Source organism: Anser brachyrhynchus (genome assembly GCF_964034855.1).
Source record: "Anser brachyrhynchus genome assembly, chromosome: 35".
NCBI lineage: Eukaryota > Metazoa > Chordata > Aves > Anseriformes > Anatidae > Anser > Anser brachyrhynchus.
In genome coordinates, this window is record NC_137728.1 from 256,682 (window position 1) to 270,846 (window position 14,165).

The 14,165-nt window shown below is 67.0% G+C and overlaps 2 protein-coding genes across 9 annotated transcripts; one reads left to right on the forward strand and one right to left on the reverse strand.

The window, feature by feature from the left end:
* The first annotated feature begins 145 nt into the window (after positions 1–145).
* Positions 146–6,406, forward strand: SYDE1 (synapse defective Rho GTPase homolog 1). Its single transcript, XM_080571631.1, has 8 exons — positions 146–437; positions 1,661–2,248; positions 2,844–3,584; positions 3,685–3,899; positions 3,987–4,113; positions 4,195–4,352; positions 4,710–4,947; positions 5,231–6,406. The coding sequence occupies exons 1-8, from the start codon at positions 350–352 to the stop codon at positions 5,605–5,607; spliced, it is 2,532 nt and encodes an 843-aa protein (XP_080427757.1). The 5' UTR covers positions 146–349; the 3' UTR covers positions 5,608–6,406.
* A 362-nt stretch (positions 6,407–6,768) lies between these two features.
* Positions 6,769–13,756, reverse strand: ILVBL (ilvB acetolactate synthase like). 8 transcript variants are annotated; one of them, XM_080571637.1, is made up of 17 exons: positions 13,680–13,756; positions 12,594–12,635; positions 11,782–11,902; positions 11,497–11,698; positions 10,891–11,018; positions 10,654–10,792; positions 10,351–10,462; positions 10,167–10,266; positions 9,793–9,890; positions 9,247–9,383; positions 9,029–9,163; positions 8,384–8,498; positions 7,951–8,120; positions 7,804–7,874; positions 7,637–7,708; positions 7,429–7,534; positions 6,769–7,176 (listed from the first exon to the last, which is right to left on the reverse strand). In XM_080571637.1, the coding sequence occupies exons 3-17, from the start codon at positions 11,893–11,895 to the stop codon at positions 6,998–7,000; spliced, it is 1,878 nt and encodes a 625-aa protein (XP_080427763.1). In that variant the 5' UTR covers positions 11,896–11,902; positions 12,594–12,635; positions 13,680–13,756; the 3' UTR covers positions 6,769–6,997. The 8 variants fall into 8 exon arrangements, with proteins under 8 accessions (XP_080427763.1, XP_080427765.1, XP_080427760.1 ...); XM_080571639.1 differs by having other exon boundaries at positions 12,594–12,654; positions 13,680–13,737; XM_080571634.1 differs by having other exon boundaries at positions 12,594–12,676; positions 13,680–13,732.
* Positions 13,757–14,165: the final 409 nt, after the last annotated feature.

The window sequence follows — 14,165 nt, forward strand, 5'->3', positions numbered from 1 at the left end:
GGGTCCGGCCCGGGGGGGTTCCGGACTACAGCTCCCGGCAGCGCTCCCGGCGGCATCCCAGGAATTCGCACCGCGGGATGGCGGCGCCGCCGCCGCTGCTCCAGGCCCCGCCGCGCTGAGGGGGCGCCCCGGGCCGGGCCGGGCCGGCGGGAGGAAGGGGAGACCCCCCCCGAACCGGGCTGGGGGGGGGGGGGGCGGCACGGGCCGGACCGGGCCGAGGGGGGAGGACCGGGCTGAGGGGACCGGACCCGGGCTGAACGGGACCGGACCCGGCTGAGGAGACCCCCGCCGGGCTGAGGGGTCCCGGGGGCGCTGAGGGGACCCCGCCGGGGGGCTCCGGGCCGGGCCGATGGCGGAGCCGCTGCTGCGGAGGACCTTCTCCCGGCTGCGGGGCCGGGACCGCCCGCGCAGGAAGAAATCGGACGCCAAGGAGCGAGGTACGGAGCTGCGGGGGGGGCCGGGGCACCCCCCCCCGGGATGGAGACCCCACCGCAGTCCCTTTGGGGTCCTTCGTGGTCCCCACCCCAGGGTCCCTGGTGCAGCCCCAGAGGGCTCCACATCACCCCAGGCCCCTTCTGTCCCCCCCCCCCCAAAAAAGGGACCCTTGGGGTCCAGTCCCCCGTGAATGGGACCCTTGGGATCCAGTCCCCCAAGGAGAGGACCCCTCGTTGTGGACCCGGCTCCCTCCTGCCCCCCGAGGAAAGGACCCCAGTGTCACACCGGGCTCCCTCCTGTCCCCCCAAAGCTCCCCACCACCCCTTTTGGCCCCAAGGAAGGTTCCCTATCACCCCGTGTCTCTCTCTGTGCCCTGCAGGAGTTGGGGTACCCCCCCCACCCCGGGGTGCCTCCTGCCCCACATTTCTCGGGGTGCCCTACGCCAAGCCGTGGGCTCGGCATCACCTGGGGGGAGATCCCGGGGGGCTACGGGGTGATGGATGGGGGGGACCATGCTGTGGGGCCTCCACCGATGCTGGCGCTCATTTGGGGTACCTGAGCTGAGGTCTGGGGTGGGCAGAACATCCCATGTGGGCGCTAAAGCCACAATTGGGTTGCGGGGGGGGCGGGGGGGGCTCGCAGCACCCCCTGTTCTCATCCGGATGGAGCGGGGGGTGCGGCTGTGACAGCATCTGGGAGGAATTGGTCCCGCGGGGGTGAGGGTGCTCCGGCGGGACGGGGACCGGGACCGGGCGCGGGTGCTGGTGTGACACGAGTGGGGCTTGTTTTGGGGTGCATGTGGGAGGGGTGCACAAGGGGTGCAGACAATCCGGGGTGCACAAATGCGCCTGGAGGAGCGCAGAGAATTGGGGTGCACGCGACCGGGGGGTGCAGGCCATGGGGACGGACGCAGAGCTGCCCCCATCGGGATGCGGCCGTGTCCCCGATGGGGTGCAGCAGGGCCCGGCTGAGCCCCCCCCATCCTCCAGCGAGCCCCCCCAGGATGGTGGGAGCGTGGCGGCGGGGCTGTCCGGCCGTAAACAACCGGAAATCCCGCTTGGCAAGGGGCTGCGTGCAGCTGCCTCCGCCGGCCCCGTGGGGCGGCAGTGGATTCGGGGCGAGGAGGGTGGGTGGCCCCGCGGGACGCTGGCGGGGGCGAGAGGGAGGGCTCGCGGCTGGCGTGGCAGGGACCCACGCCGAGCCCCGTCCATTCTCCCTCCTGCAGAGCATCCTCCACCAAGCCCCGACTCGCCGGTGGACCCTGAGGCAGCCCCGGCATCGTCGGAACCGGCCCCGGCAGCGCCCCGCAAGCAGAACTGGGCCCGTTTCTCCTGCGGCGGCCGCGATGAGCCCAGCGGGAGGCGGATGCCGGCTCCCAAAGCTTCCCCGGAGGTGGTGGAGGCCAGCGAGCTGGATCCGGCCACCAGCAGCCCCTGGCCTGGCGTGGAGCCACCCGGCGAGGAGCCCCTGGAGCCGGCGGAGGAGGCCGAAGCAGCAAACGGCTCCGTGGAGCTCGGCGGCCCCGGTAGGAGCCCAGGGCACGGCGCTTACCTGCAGAGCCTGGAGCGGAGCAGCCGGCACTGGGTGCTGTCCTCGGCGAAGGCACCGGGGCTGGACGAGGCTGGCGGCGGGGCCGAGGCTGAGGCTGGTGCGGCCAGCAGCGAGGGCGAGATCTGGTACAACCCCATCCCCGAGGACGAAGACCCTCCGAAGGCGAGCGGGGAGGACGTCCCCTGGGGGGGCAGAGGGACGGCAGAGAGCCCCGGACCCCGCAGCGCAGAGGAGCCGGCAGCTGGCAGGGCGCAGGCCTGTGGTGAGGGGCAGCGCGGAGCTAGGGGTCGGGAAGAGGGGGGACAGTGGTGGCCCCTGGTTCCCCACAGCCCTTGTCACCACGCAGGAGAGTGTCCCCTGGACCCCACAGTCTCCATCTGCAGCACCTTATGGTCTTTGTCCTTTCTCTGGCACCTGTGAGGCTTCCTGGACACCGAGGTCCTCAGAGCCAGTGGTCCCTTGTCCCCAGTGTCTCCTGGACCCCGTGGTCGCTGTCCCTTCCTTGCCCCCCAGGCCAGCATCCCCCCCGCCTCCACAATCCCTGTCCCTTTCTGCCCACCCCCCGGGATGATGTCCTTCAGACCTCACAGTCCCTATCCCCACCCTGTCCTCAGGGACATCTGGACCCCATGATCCCTGTCATCTTCACCTTCCCCCAGGCACATCCCATAGTCCCCACCCTTTCCCCATCCCCCAAAACAGGACATTGTCCCCCAAACCCCACCGTCCCCACGCCCAGGACAGTGTCCCCAGAACCCGACAGTCCCCACCCCACAACAATTTCCAGGGCGCCACCCCAATCCCAGCCAGGCTCCTGGTATCCCCCAGGTACCCGCTCACCTTTTCTCTCCCCCCAGGAAAGATGCCCATCCCCTGCGTGAGCCTGGGGACGGGGCTCGCCCCCCCGTCCCCCCCCGCCAGCCCCAGTGCCACCAAGAAAGGCCGCTCCCTCAGCAAAGTGAAGTCCCCGGGGACCGTGCGCCGCCTCTCCATGAAGATGAAGAAGCTGCCAGAGCTGCGGAGGAAGCTGAGCCTGCGCAGCCCCCGGCCGCGGGGCCAGGAGGGTGGCACCTCGCCCTCCGACGCCCGCAAGGAGTCCAGCAACGTCATCAGCCGCTACCACCTCGACACCAGCGTGGCCTCACTGCCCCGTGCCAAAGCGGCCAACAAGGGCGGCTACTTGAGTGACGGCGACTCCCCGGAGCTGCTGGCCAAAACCGGGGCGCACGCTGAGCCAGAGGATGGAGAGGGCGGGCTGGACGTGGCCGCTTTCCGGCCCTACAGCTGCGGGGAGCTGCCCCGAGGCGGGCAGCACATCTCCGGGCTGGTCAGCGTCCACCTCTACGGCGTGCGGGACCTGAAGCTGCCGCGAGCTGAAGCCCGGGAGGTTTTCTGCGTGCTGCAGGTGGACGCGGCCAACCGGGCTCGCACGGCTCTGCTGCCCTGCAAGGCGGCTTTCCTTGGCCTCAACCACACCTTCAACCTGGAGCTGGAGAGCGCCCAGCTCCTCAAGGTGATCGTCTTCTCCTGGGACCCTTCCTCCTGCCGCAACCGCCTCTGCTGCCACGGCACCGTCGTCCTGCCCCACATCTTCAGAGGTGCGCGGTGGGGATGGGAGGGCACGGGTTTTTTTTGGGGGGGGGGGGGGGGGTGTTTCACAGCACAGCACCCCGCTGACAGCACCCCTCTGTTCCCCAGGCTGCCGGGCCCAGCAGCTGGCGGTGCGGCTGCAGCCTCGCGGCGTCCTCTTCTCCAAATTCACCCTGGTGGAGCAGTGGGACAGCCCCGGCGAGCGTGAGCCCCGCGTCTTTGGCGTGGAGCTGGGCCAGCTGGTGGAGAGGGAGAAGACGGCCACCAAGGTGCCCCTGCTCATCCAGAAGTGCGTGGCCGAGATAGAGAAACGGGGGCTGAAGGTGAGCAGGGGGCCTCGCGGTGACATCCAGCGGGTGATGGCCCAGCCGGGCCCCCTGTCACCGCTGTCACCGTGTCCCCGATTCCAGGTGGTCGGGCTGTACCGGCTCTGCGGCTCAGCCGCCGTCAAGAAGGAGCTGCGCGACGCCTTCGAGAGGGACAGTGCGGCCGTGACGCTGTCAGAGCAGCTCTACCCTGACATCAACGTCATCACGGGTCAGTGCTCACCCCACAGGCCCCCCCAGCACCCTTGGGGGGGGCCACGCTGATGTCCCCACCCCGGCTTCTCGCCCGCAGGGATCCTCAAAGACTACCTGCGGGAGCTGCCCACGCCGCTCATCACCCCCACGCTCTACCACGTCGTGCTGGAGGCCATGGCCAAGCGGCCTCCCCGGACCCCGCCGGGCGAGCGGGACGCCGTCACCCTGCTCGACTGCCTGCCTGACGTCGAGAAGGTGGGTGGCCAGCCCTAAAACTGGGGCTGCTCGGCTGTGGGATTGCCGGGGCACCCCGCTGCCTCTCGGTCCGGGGCTCTCCTCCATTGCACGTCACCACTGTGGTGTCCTTATTTCTGGATGAGTGGCACCGGCGATGTGGCATGTCCTGGTGTCACCACCCCCCTGAGCATTTTTGGGGGTCTCTACATCCCCAGCAGCCAAGCATTTTTTTTCCACGTCCTCATTATTAGCTGTGGGATTCAGCCCCGGTGACATCGGGGACTGCCTGTGGCCGAAACATTTCCCCTCAGTGGCCCAGGGGCAGGGGAATGTCACCTGAGAGGGTGTCCCCGCTGACGCCACCCTGTCCCCCAGGCCACGCTGACGCGGCTCCTGGACCACCTCAGCCTGGTGGCCTCCTTCCACGACTTCAACCGCATGAACTCGCAGAACATCGCCGTCTGCTTCGGTCCCGTCCTGCTCACCCAGAGCCAGGAGCCTCGGCGCGGCGGCACAGGCACCCGCAGCTACGCCCACAGCGAGGACATCGCCAGCGCCGTCGATTTCAAGCGGCACATCGAGGTGCTGCACTACCTGCTGCAGGCCTGGCCGGGTGAGCAGGCTTCTGGGGGGGCAGGGGGGGGGGAGGGACGGACACCCGTGGCCCCCACCCTGGGGGAAATCTGTGCTTGGCCACCACCCGGGCCACCCCCTGGGGGGGTGTCTGTGACACCCTGGGGCTGTTCCATGGGCCACTGTCCCCAGCAGCTGCTCCAGGGGCCCGTGCCCCCCCAGCCAAACTCCCCCCCAACATCTCCTCCCCGCTCCAGTGCCACCAAACCACCCCATGGCTTCCCCCTCTTATCCTGACCCCCCCACACACGCTCTCTCCGCAGCCCCCCGCTCATCCCCAGCCCCCCAAATCTGGGAGGAGGCGCCGCCCGGCCGCCCGCGGCAGCCACCGCTGCGCTTGGACCTGCTGGACACGGCGGTGGTGGCCCGCCATCGCCCCCGGGGACCGGAGAGCCCCCCCAGCAACCGCTACGCCGGCGACTGGAGCGTCTGCGGCCACCAGTTCGGTGGCTACGACGAGGTGGCGGCCGGCGACGGCGAGAGCCGGGCCGCGCACCGGCGGACCCTCTTCGTGGCCGATTTCGGCCTTGGTGACGAGCCCGAGGCGCCCTTTGGCCCCCGGCTCAACCTCAAGGACTTCGACGCGCTCATCCTCGACCTGGAGCGGGAGCTCGCCAAGCAGATCAACGTCTGCCTGTGACGGCGACGCCGGTGCCGGTCCTGGCGCCACCGGGAGAGCGACCAAAAAGCAGCACTTGCCTCTTGTTGCCTTCGATTTGCACAGCGCCGAGCAGGAGGGACGCCGACGGAGAAGGTGATGCCGTCTTTGGGGGGGGGGGGGCCACGGCCCCATCGGGGGACACCTGAGCACCCCCCCCCCCAAAAAAAAAAAAACTGGCTGCACACAGCCCCCCACACACATCCACGCGCCGTTTTGCGGGGGGGGGGGATGTTGGAGGCTCAGTGCCTCTTGCTCGGCTTTTTATGGCCAAATTTTGCCCTCAAGTGCCTGTTCACCCCTTTGCCCTTCCAATCCCCCCCCCAAGGGTGCTGCGCCCCCCCCCCCCCAAAAATCAGTATTGACAAGGGTCCATGACCTCCATCGCTCAGGCTACGTGGGGGGCACCCTCTTCCCCTCCCCATCTGCCCCCCACTCCCCCCCCTGCTCACGAGGGCTCCCCAAAATCCCCTCCCTGTTGCCGGCACCCTGAGGAGGGTGATGGCACTCCCTCCCGCCCTCACGGGTGGCAGCAAGGGCCCCCCCCGAGCCCTCCCTTTTTTTCTGCCCCCCCCAGGGGGGTGCTGCCGGTACGGGAGCGCTGAGCTTTTATTTATTACTCGAGCTTCGTGTGCGTGCGTGCATGCGCGTGGATGGACGGCGTACGGCGGTTGCCTTCACCGCAGCCTGCAGAAAAAGCCCTTTTCACCCCCAAAATGAACCCAGCACCAGTGTTACGGGGGGGAGGGAGGGAGCCAAATTAATTCCTCCCCCCCCCCCCCCCCCCCCCCAAAAAAAAAACAAAAACAGCCTTGCTCAGTATTAGCCTTACAGGAACCAGCTGAATGTGAAAGCACCGGCCCGGCCGGGCTGAGCCAGCAGTGTTAAATCACCCGGGGCAGGGGGTGCCACCAGGCTAGCGGGGGGCTTGGTGACAAAGCTGTCCCCAGTCCCCCCCCCCGATGACCTGACGCCCACCCTGCCCTGCCCACCGCCTTGTCACTGTCACCAGCAATAAAGGACACAAGCTGCACTCGCCGCCGGGCTGTGTGCGTGTGTTGGTGTCCCGTCGGGGGGATGGCAGTCCCCAAAGTGTCACTTGTCCCCCCGTGGCACCCGAATCGATGGCACAGGATGGCAGGCGGGGGCACATGGCGCTGCTTTATTGCCAGGGGACACCACTGTCCCCCCCCCCAGCCCCAAGTTAGGGGGCACAGCACCAGCACCTAACACCCCTAACACCTCTTTTCCCCCATCCCCGGTTGGGGACAGGGTGGTGGCACCTCGGTGGCACCCAGCCAGTGCATCCTTCAGCCCCTTCATCCCTGCTGCCGGGCACAGGGGGACATCGGGGGAGCAGAGGGGACAGTCCCTAGACAGAGATGGAGCCCTCGCGGAAATCGGTCTTGCCGATGAGGGCGTTGACAAGGACGGGGTGGCCCTGGCGGCACGCATCCTGCGCGGCGCGGAGGACAGCGTCCAGCCGCTCGCTCTCCGGGCGTCCCACCACGAAGCCTTTGCCCCCGAGCGCTTCAGCCACCGCGTGGTAATCTGCGGGGAGGGGACAGGGACGTGGCTCTGTCACCTGCGTGACAGCAGGGTGATGCGGGGCCACCGGCAACAGCCCAATCCTCCCCAGTGCGTCATGGCCACCGAGCGCAGCACAGTCGGGGTGACACGGTGCCACCGGGCACAGCTCAATCCACTCCAGGGTGACGCAGGGCCACCAAGTGGCCCCAGATCAAGGGACTCGATCCCCCCCAGCGGCTCCCGTGTGTCGGGGACAGCGGGGACAGCGCTCACCCAGGTACTCGAGGCCACATGCCACGTTGCTGCCCAGCATGGCCACCTGCTCCCGGGAGATCTGGCTCCAGCACGCATCGTTGCCGACCAGTGCGATGATGGGCGTCTGCAGGGGACAAAGCACGGGGCCACCGCGCCCCGGTGACAACCCGGAGTGGGGACAAGAGCCCAATTCCACCCCCCTGACCCCATTTCGGCGCTGTCTCACCTTGTGCCGCACGAAAGTGTCAAATTCTATGAGGCTGTAGCCCAGCGAGCCGTCACCGTAAAGGACCCAAACCTGGCAGGCGGCACAGGGGAAGGGACAAGTGACACGAGGCCAAGCAGGTGGCACCGCTGTCCGCGTGGGCCACCACATGTCCCCCCCGTCCATACCTCGGCCTCGGGGCGGCAGAGCTTGGCGCCGAGTGCGAACCCACCGCCAACTCCCAGCGTGCCAAAGGCTCCTGCGAAGACAACAGCCGGTGTCACCCGCGTGTGTCCCCAACGGTGGCAGCGCACCCCGGGCTGGGGGGTCCTCACCGGGGTCCAGCCAGGAGAGGGGCCGGCGGGGGCGCACAATGTAGGCGGCGGTGCCCACGAAGTCCCCCCCGTCGGCCACCAAAAGGCTCTCGGGGGGCAGCAGCGCGTCCAGGCGGTACAGCAGGTCCAGGGGGTTCAGGTGCTGCGGGGTGGGGGTCGCTGCCTTCTCCCTGTTAGAGAGGACCCCCCCCCCAAAAAAAAAGAGGTTGGCCGGGGTCTCCCCAAAACGGGCATGGGTTTCCCACCCCTTGCAAATGGGATGGGAACCCCAAAGAGGTCGTAAGGGGCTGGAATTTCTCACCCCAAAATCAACCAAGCCCCCCCCCACACCCTGTACCCAAAATGGGGTCCTCACCCCCCAAAACGGACACAGGACCCCCCCGGCTATGGAAGCTGCCATCCCTGTCCCCGTCCCCGTGCACCGGGTGCTCACCGGTTCGCCTTCTCCTTGCGCTGCTCGGCCTCGCGCAGCCCCCCCAGCCAGTCCGCGGGGCAGGAGTAGCCCCGCAGCCGCCGCGCCAGCCCCACCACAAAGGAGGCGGCGTCGCCTGCAGAGAACGCCCAGCTCATCACACCCACTCCAAAAAAAAACTCCACCCATCTATGTCAGACCCTAAACCTTTCCGAATTGGCAGCAAAACCCAGCTCTGTTGGACCCCACAGCTGGCTCGGTCATACCCCAAAACTGGCTCAGCTGAGCCCCAAAACCAGCTCAGTTATCGTAAGAATGGTTTGGACTGGGAGGGACCTTAAAGATCCCCCAAATCTGGCTCAGCTGAGCCCCAAAACACATTCAGTTGGACCCCAAACCTGGCTGAATTATCCCTAAAACCCAGGTCTGCTGGACACCAAACCTGGCTTGGTTGGACCCCAAAATCTAGCTCAGCCGAGCCCCAAACATGGCTGAATTGGCCCCAAACCCCATCTCTTTTGGGCCCCAAACAGAGCTTAGCTGTCCCCCAAATCACCATTGTCCCCCAAAACCACCTCATCCGACACCGACCCCATCTCCCAACCCCTCCACGGTGCCACCACCCTCCTCGGGCCGGGGGGACGGCGGAGGGGACAGGGCTGTCACCTTGCACGGCGAGCCGCGGCCGCCAGAAGACGTCGGCGTTGCGGAGGAGCTGCGCCCGGTCCCGGTTGACAGCCACCACGACGGTTTGGCGGCCGAAAAGGCGCCCGTAGGAGAGACGGAAATCACAGACGGCACCTTTGGAGGGGAGGTGGGGGGAGAATTTGGGGACAGGGGCCACCGCGGGGTATCCCCATTCCTTCCCCAGCCCTGGGACCCACCTGCCAGCAGCACCAGGTCAGCCTCGCGGAGGGCGTCGCGGCGGTTCTGGCGCAGGAGCAGGGGGCTCTCAGGGGGCAGCAGCCCCCGTGCCGCCCCCCCCAGGTAGCAGGGGATGCCCAAGGCCTCCAGCGCTTCCCTGCATGCCCCAAAAGCGGCTCGATCGGCCTCAAAAATGGCTCGGTCGGGCCTCAGAATGGGCTCAGTTGGGGGCCCCAAAACTGGTTTGGTTGGACCCAAAACCAGCTCAGCTGAACCCTAAAGCTCAATCAGCAGTCCCCAAAGTGGCCGATCCAGCCCCAAACCTGCTCATCTTTCCCTAAACCATCTTGTTGTCTCCAAATAAGCTCAGCCGTCCCCAAAGCGGCTTGGCTGTCCCCAGAGTGGCTCAGCCATCCCCAAGCCCACTCATCCAACCCCTGGATGATCTATCCCCAAAGAGGCTCAGTTGTCCCCAAACCAGTTGATCCATCCCCAAACCAGCTCGCTTGTCCCCGGACACGCTCAGCTGTCCCCAAACCATACCCTCTGTCCCCAGGCCCGCTCACCGGAGCTCCTCAGCCGGTGTGGGTGGCAGCAGAGCCTGACTGCCCACCAGCACCAGCGGCTTCGTGGCCCGGCTCACCAGTTCAGCACAGCGCTGTACCTGCCATCCCAAAAACGGCTCCGTCAGACCCCAAAACAGCTCCCTCGGGCCCCAAAACGGCTCCCTCAGGCCCCAAAACGGCTCCCTCGGGCCCCAAAACTCAGTTCTGTTGGATTCCAAATGTGGCTTGGTTGGACCCCCAAAATCACTCAGCCGAGCCCCAAAAAACATCTTGGCCAATCCCAAACCCATCTCACCACCCAACCCCTCCACCCCCATGGTGCCACCACCCGGGTGTCCCCAAAACCCCAAAGCGGGTTGGGGGACAAAGCCAACCTCGTCCCCAGTGGCCAGCGGCACCTTCACAGGCAGTGGGGTGACATCCCGGGGCACCCAGGCACCCGCAAAGAGGTTATGGACGTAGTTTTGGAGGTACCTGTCAAGAAGGGGTTGTTTTGGGGTGCTGCAGCCCCTTGGGGTGCTGGCAGCACCCATTGGTGCTGGTGGGATGGCTGCTCACCACTGCACCAGCTTTCCCCGGATCCCCCGGGCACTCTTGGCACCGCCGACCTCCTTCTCCACCACGTGGAAGGGGTAGAGGACATCGATGGGGAGCTCCACGAACACGGGACCTGTGGGATGGGGGTGAAGGGACCCCCACGTCACCCCCAAAAAACACATTTCAGGGAGGTGACATCAGCACCACCAAAAGCACCATGCCAAAACACCGCCGCCAAAAGCAGCGCCCCCAGTGAGACCTATGGGGGATGAAATCACCCCAAATCTTCCCCAAGGGAGGTGCTGGGGTGTCCCCACCCTTTACCGGGGGTCCCTGACTGCGCGGTGCTGATGGCTTTGCGGAGCGCGGGGACAATGTCACGGACGGTGCGCACCGAGATGCACGCCTTGCAGAGCGTCTTGAAGAGCGAGAGCTGGTCGATGTCCTGCAGTGCTCCTCGTCCCTGTGGTGAAAACCCCAAAATGGGGGAAATCTCCCCCAAAAAAGGGGTGGGGAGGTGGTTTTGGTCCCTTAAATCCCCCCTCTGCAAGCCCACCAGACCTTCTGCAGCGAGGCGGCCGCCCCACCGATGAGCAGCAGCGGCGACTCGGCCATCTGGGCGTTCTTGATGGCTGTCACCGCGTTGGTGACGCCGGGGCCGGCGGTGACAGCGGCGACACCGATGCGGCCTGTGGGGGGAGATGGGGGGGGTGGGAGGTGGCCCCCTGGGCACCCCAGTTTTGGGGTTTGGGGCACAGGGGGCTGGCTGCGCGGTCCTTGTTTGTGGTTGAATTGGTTGTGGGGGGAGATAAATGGGGAGAGAACCCACTGTGGAGAGACCCAAAGAGAGTTTGAAGCCTTCTCCACTCAACCAGGACCCCAGCAAGATGGGACACCCCAAAACCCTCCACCCTTTGAGGAAGAGAAAGGTGTTGATCATGAGGCCAATCTCTCCTCATCCCATCAACACCACAGCTCCCAAATTAATTTTGGGGGGAATAAAGGGGGAGAACACCCCACGGACCGTCCCCGAAGACCCAAAGAGCGTTGGAAGCCTTCTCAACTCAACAGGGACCCCACCAAGCAGGGACACCCCAAAATCTTCCACCCTTTGAGGAAGAGGAAGGTGTTGACCAGGAGGTCCGCCTCCATCGCCCCGTCCGGTACCTGAGAGCCTGGAGACGGCGTCGGCGGCGAAGACGGCGGTGGCCTCATGCCGGGTGTCCACCACGCGGATCCCCAGCTTCTCGCTGGCCACTAGGATGGGCGAGATGTGGCCACCGGCCAGCGCAAAGACGAAGCGGACGCCGTGAGCCTTCAGCACCTCTGCCACCAGCTCGCCCCCGTACCGGGGGCTTCGGGGATCCGCCTGCGAGGCGAGGAGGACGCCCGCTTAGAAAACCAGGTGGATTTAACCAAAACGGGGTGGTTTCACCCCCATTTCGCCCCTACCTTGTGGAGGAGCCGGTAGAGGAGCCCCAAGCGATACGCCACCACGAGCAGCGCCACTGCCGTCGCCGCCAGCAGCCCGGCGCAGATGCAGCCGATGAGGGTGAGCAGACCCATGGGGACGCTGGGGAAGGGACACGAGGTGACAACGACGCCCCCAAATTGTCCCCGATGAGAAGCCCCGGCACCACCAGGCGGGGTGGCACCAAACGGGAACTCCCCGGCGCCAGGGACAGAGAGGAAATTCGGCACTGGCTCCGGGATGGCGATGGTTAATTAAAGCCGGTTAATTGAACCCATCCCATTCCCACAGGCACCCTAGCCTGAGCCCAAAGTCTGCTCATTTGCATAATTGCAGCCTAACGAAGACATTCCGGTTACTTATGCCATGACCGTGTAAAGACCCCCAGGGAAGAGGCAGAGCTGGCGAGCACCAAACCCGGCCCAATTTCCCCGAAAACACAAACCATTTTAGCACCCGGAAGCAGGTCGGATGCCAGATTTTCCCCCTAAACCCCAATTTCCCCCATTTTCACCATAAAAAGGCGGGTAAGCATTGCCACAAAGGCGAAACAGGGGGGGAAAAAAACACTCAAATCAGGCAAAACAGCAGCAAAACCATCGCTGGCTGGGACAAAACGCCGGTGACAATCCCTGGGGGGGGGGGGGGGCTCCGCATCCCATAGGGAATTGGAGCGTCCCCCCCCGAGGGGCCGGGCGTTATAATTTTGGGGTGCGGAAATATGTGGGTGCAGCCAACCCGGCGAGCTTTTCGGGTCGGTGTCCCCCCCCCCCCCCGCCTCCGGGCACCGTACCTGCTGGGTGACAAGGAGGTGACCGGAGGTGCAGACGGGTCCCTGCGGGGACGGAGATGAGCTCAGCCCTGGGTTTTTGCGCCCTAGTTCGCCGCGGAATGGGGACAGGGACAAGTGCCTCCGTGTCCCCGCTGTCCCCTGTCCCCACGGCCACCCCCGTCCTTGCGGCCACCTGTCTTCTTGGTCACTCCTGTCCCTGCGGTCACCCTGGGCCCGTGGCCACCCTGTCCTTACTGTCCCCCCCCCCCCCAGAAGCCACCCTGTCCTGTCCCCTGTCCCCGTGTCCCCAGAGCCCCCCCTGTCCCCATGCTGTCCCCCCTCCATGCTGGGGGCACCACCCCTCCCCAGTCCCATGCCACTCCCCGGTCCTATGTCCCCCCCGTGCCACGTCACCCCTCTCCCATGTCACCCCCCCCAGCCCCATGTCACCCCCTGTCCCATGTCAGCCCCCCATGTCATGGCCCCCCAGTCCCATGTGTCCCCCCGTCACCCCCCCCAGTCCCAAGTCACCCCCCATGTTCCCCCCAGTCCCATGTCCCCCCCCATGTCACCCCCCCAGTCCCATGTCCCCCCCATGTCCCCCCCCCCAGTCCCAAGTCACCCCCCCATGTCCCCCCCCAGTCCCATGTCCCCCCCCCAGTCCCAAGTCACCCCCCCATGCCCCCCCGCCCCATGCCCCCCATGTCCCCCCCCAGTCCCATGTCCCCCCCCCAGTCCCAAGTCACCCCCCCATGTTCCCCCCAGTCCCATGTCCCCCCCATGTCACCCCCCCAGTCCCAAGTCACCCCCCCGCCCCATGCCCCCCATGCCCCCCCCAGTCCCATGTCCCCCCCCCCAGTCCCATGTCACTCCCCCATGCCCCCCCCAGTCCCAAGTCGCCCCCCCCGCGTCCCCCGCGTCCCCCGCGTCCCCCCCGTCCCATTACCCCCCCCATACCCCCTCCCCGCCCCGTAATCCCCCCCCCCGCCCCGGCCCCCCCCGGAGCCCCGCCGCCACCTGCCCGCTCCGGAAGCGCCGCCCCCCGACGAGGCCCCGCCCACACCTGCAGGCCCCGCCCCCCGCCCCCGCGTGGCCCCGCCCCCTCACCCTTCCCCGCGGACCCCGCGCGGATCCGCCCGAACCACGTGACCTCCCGACGCCGCTCGCTCCTCCCGCGCCCGCCCCGGGGGGGGTCACGTGGGGGTTTGGGCTGCTGATTGGCTGCTCGAGGAGTGTGGGCGGGCCCGGGAGGGGAGGGGCGGTGGTGGGGCGGGGCCAGGCGGGAAGGGGCGGGGCCAGGGAAGGGGCGGGGCTTGGCAGTGGGGGTTCCCAGGGAGTCTCCTCCCATGGGGGGGGGGGGTCACTGGGGGGGTCACGTGAGGGTGGTCATTGGGGGGGGGTCACCTGGGGGTTGTCACTGGGGGGAGGTCACTGGGGGGGGGTCATTGGGGGGGGATCACCTGGGCGGGGTCTCCTCTCATGGGGTCTTCTATGGGGTCTTATATGGGAGGGGGGTCTCCCATGGGGGGGTCTCATGGGGGGGGTCTCCCATGGGGGTCTCTTATGGGGGGGGGTCTTATATGGGGGTTATTC

What these genes read in the sequence shown, in the direction of transcription:
- SYDE1 (XM_080571631.1), top strand. Translation starts at nt 350, where the DNA reads ATGGCGGAGCCGCTGCTGCGGAGGACCTTCTCCCGGCTGCGGGGCCGG. An exon ending in CCTGCCCCACATCTTCAGAG is followed by an intron (nt 3,585 to 3,684) that starts GTGCGCGGTGGG and finishes TCTGTTCCCCAG; the next exon opens with GCTGCCGGGCCCAGCAGCTG. An exon ending in TGACATCAACGTCATCACGG is followed by an intron (nt 4,114 to 4,194) that starts GTCAGTGCTCAC and finishes TCTCGCCCGCAG; the next exon opens with GGATCCTCAAAGACTACCTG.
- ILVBL (XM_080571632.1), bottom strand. Translation starts at nt 12,917, where the DNA reads ATGGAGGGGGGACAGCATGGGGACAGGGGGGGCTCTGGGGACACGGGG. An exon ending in ACACCGGCTGAGGAGCTCCG is followed by an intron (nt 9,384 to 9,792) that starts GTGAGCGGGCCT and finishes TGGGGCATGCAG; the next exon opens with GGAAGCGCTGGAGGCCTTGG. An exon ending in ACACTTTCGTGCGGCACAAG is followed by an intron (nt 7,535 to 7,636) that starts GTGAGACAGCGC and finishes TGTCCCCTGCAG; the next exon opens with ACGCCCATCATCGCACTGGT.